At 71.5% G+C, this 2,210-nt stretch overlaps 1 protein-coding gene across 1 annotated transcript in view; it reads left to right on the top strand.

Moving 5' to 3' along the window:
• FZD9 (frizzled class receptor 9) overlaps nt 1-696 on the top strand; it is a 1,726-nt gene extending 1,030 nt beyond the window's left edge. Inside the window, 3 exon segments of the mRNA XM_075440510.1 lie at nt 4-105; nt 107-217; nt 220-696. Coding sequence (XP_075296625.1) covers nt 4-105; nt 107-217; nt 220-321 — 315 coding nt within the window. The 3' untranslated portion in view covers nt 322-696.
• The last annotated feature ends 1,514 nt before the right edge of the window (nt 697-2,210 follow it).

Below are 2,210 nucleotides of genomic sequence, written 5' to 3'. Positions count from 1 at the left end.
CGCGCTGCCAACTGCTCCTTGGAGGCCTCGGTGCCCACCGTGGCCGTCTTCATGCTAAAGATTTTCATGTCGCTGGTGGGTGGGTGCATCACCAGCGGGGTGTGGGGTGTGGAGCTCCAAGACGCTGCAGACCTGGCAGAGCCTGTGCAACAGAAAGCTGGGCGTGAGGACGAGGGGCAAGCCCTGCAGCGGGGTCGAGGGGCAAGCCCTGGCAGCGGGGGGGTCAGCTGCGGCGGGGGGCACGGCCACTACAAAGCCCCCGCCGTCGTGCTGCACATGGCCAAGGCGGACCCGTACCTGGACAACCCGACGCACGTCTAGAGCGGGGGCTGCCCGCTCCCCGCGCCGCGGGTAAGGGCTCGCCGCGGGGGCCGGGGCAGAGGCCCGAGCAGCGGCGGGGGGGGACACGCACTGGTTGGGGGCGGGAGGCCGGCGGGACCCCCACCCCGGCACCGCTCGGCCCCGAGCAGTAGCTGCTTTTTCCTAGAGGTTGTTTTGTTGTTGCTGTCGCCGAGCCCGGTGACTCCTAACGCTTTCTGGGGGGGGGCGGCGGCGGGAACGGGGCAGGGAGGGGAATAATCCGGTCCGTGTTTATTTAATTCTGTAATTTATTTTAGATTTTTTTTTTTTTTTTTTAAATCATTAGCTGCGAGGAATGGAAAAAAAAAACCAATAAACCCTGGATGTGTTATTTCAGCCGAGCCTGGTGCCGTTTGGAGGAACCCGAGGGGGTCGAGCGCAGCCCCACGGGACCCCCCCCCCCGGCTCAGCGCGTCGAGGCCGGGGCGGGGGGGCTCTCGTGCCGGTGACAGAGCAGCGTCCCGGGCCGTGCCAGGGTGCCACCGGCTGCGGCGGGAGCACGGCACCGGGGGTCTCCCCCCGTCCGCCTGCCCCGGGCCGGTTCTGCCGCCCGCCGAGGGCTTTCCCCCCGCGCTCTCCCGCTAACGAATCGTCTTTTCCACTGGTTTGTGCCGGGCGAGGGGGCTCGGTGCTCCGGCACCCGGGGCTCGGCAGGCCGGGAGCCAGGGTGACGGGCTGGGGGCGCGGGGAGGGCTCGGCTTTGATGTCCCACGCGGGAGCCCCGGGCGCGGGTAATGGAAACTTCTGGGCAGCTTTATTTATCCCCCGCTCCGGTTACCGTCCCGCTCGCCTGCCCCATTGTCCGCAGGGAAACTCGAGCCCCAGCTGGTGTCGCTGGGCTGGGGGGGGTTGGGGGTCTCCTGGCCGTGGGGCTTGGCAGGGGCTCGGGGGGGGGGGGGGGGGGGGGGGGGCCACTGCCCGCCTCCCCCCCAGACCCCGGGGAGGGGGCAGCTCGTCGCTGCGGGGGCTGCGGGGATGTCGGTGGGTTCCCAGTGCGGGGGGGGGGGGGGGGGGGGGGGGGGGGGGGGGGGGGGGGGGATGGCTCTGCTGGGCCAGGGGCTGTGGGCAGGGACAGGGCAGCCCTGGTGATGCTCCCCCTGGTCCGTCACCTAATTATTGCCTGCTAATTAGCCAGCGTGCAGGCTGGGGCGGTGCTGGGCCCCAGTCAGGGTCTCTGGGACCCCCCGTCCCTCTTGCCCAGGGACCAACCAGCCACCCACCCGCCTTTCAGCACCCAACTTAGCGCCCGCCGCCCGCCGGCACCGACCGCCCTCGGCCCCAGCGAAGCCCCGCGTCGGGGCGGCAGCCGAAGGAGGGGTGCAAAGACGCCCCCCCCCCCCCCCCCCCCCCCCCAAGCTGGGGGGTGCTGGAAGGGGCTGGGATCGGCATCCCCGCGCTGCGCCGGGGCTTTCTGCTGCCGTGGGGGACGCGGCAAAGCGCCTTCCGTGCACGAGTGTGGCCCCGGCCGGTGGTGCCGGTGGGCACCCAGCCCCTTCCCCAGGCTGGTGATGGGGGTGCCAGGGCTGAGACCCCGCTGCTGGGGGGGAGGGGGTCGCAGCCTCGTGGGTGCCAGGAGCGGGTTTGTTGGGGCAGATAAAAGGGCCGTGACCTGGGGCGGAGAGTCAACACCGGCTGCGGGACAGGCTCCAAAGTCCAGGGGCAGGGAGCTGGGCGCCATGGGGGCTGCCCGGGGAGGGGGCGCAGGGCCGGGGGCACAGCCCGAGTGTTGGGGTCTGTCGGGCTGCAGGCGGGCAGCCCCGCGGCGCTGAGCCCCGAGCCGGCTCGGTGCACGTCCAGCTCGCTCGCGCGGCCACGCGGCATGGCACCAGCGCTGGGGCGGCCACGCGTCC

This window comes from Opisthocomus hoazin, chromosome 20, assembly GCF_030867145.1.
Source record: "Opisthocomus hoazin isolate bOpiHoa1 chromosome 20, bOpiHoa1.hap1, whole genome shotgun sequence".
Taxonomy (NCBI): domain Eukaryota; kingdom Metazoa; phylum Chordata; class Aves; order Opisthocomiformes; family Opisthocomidae; genus Opisthocomus; species Opisthocomus hoazin.
This window is presented reverse-complemented; position numbering and strand designations above follow the sequence as displayed.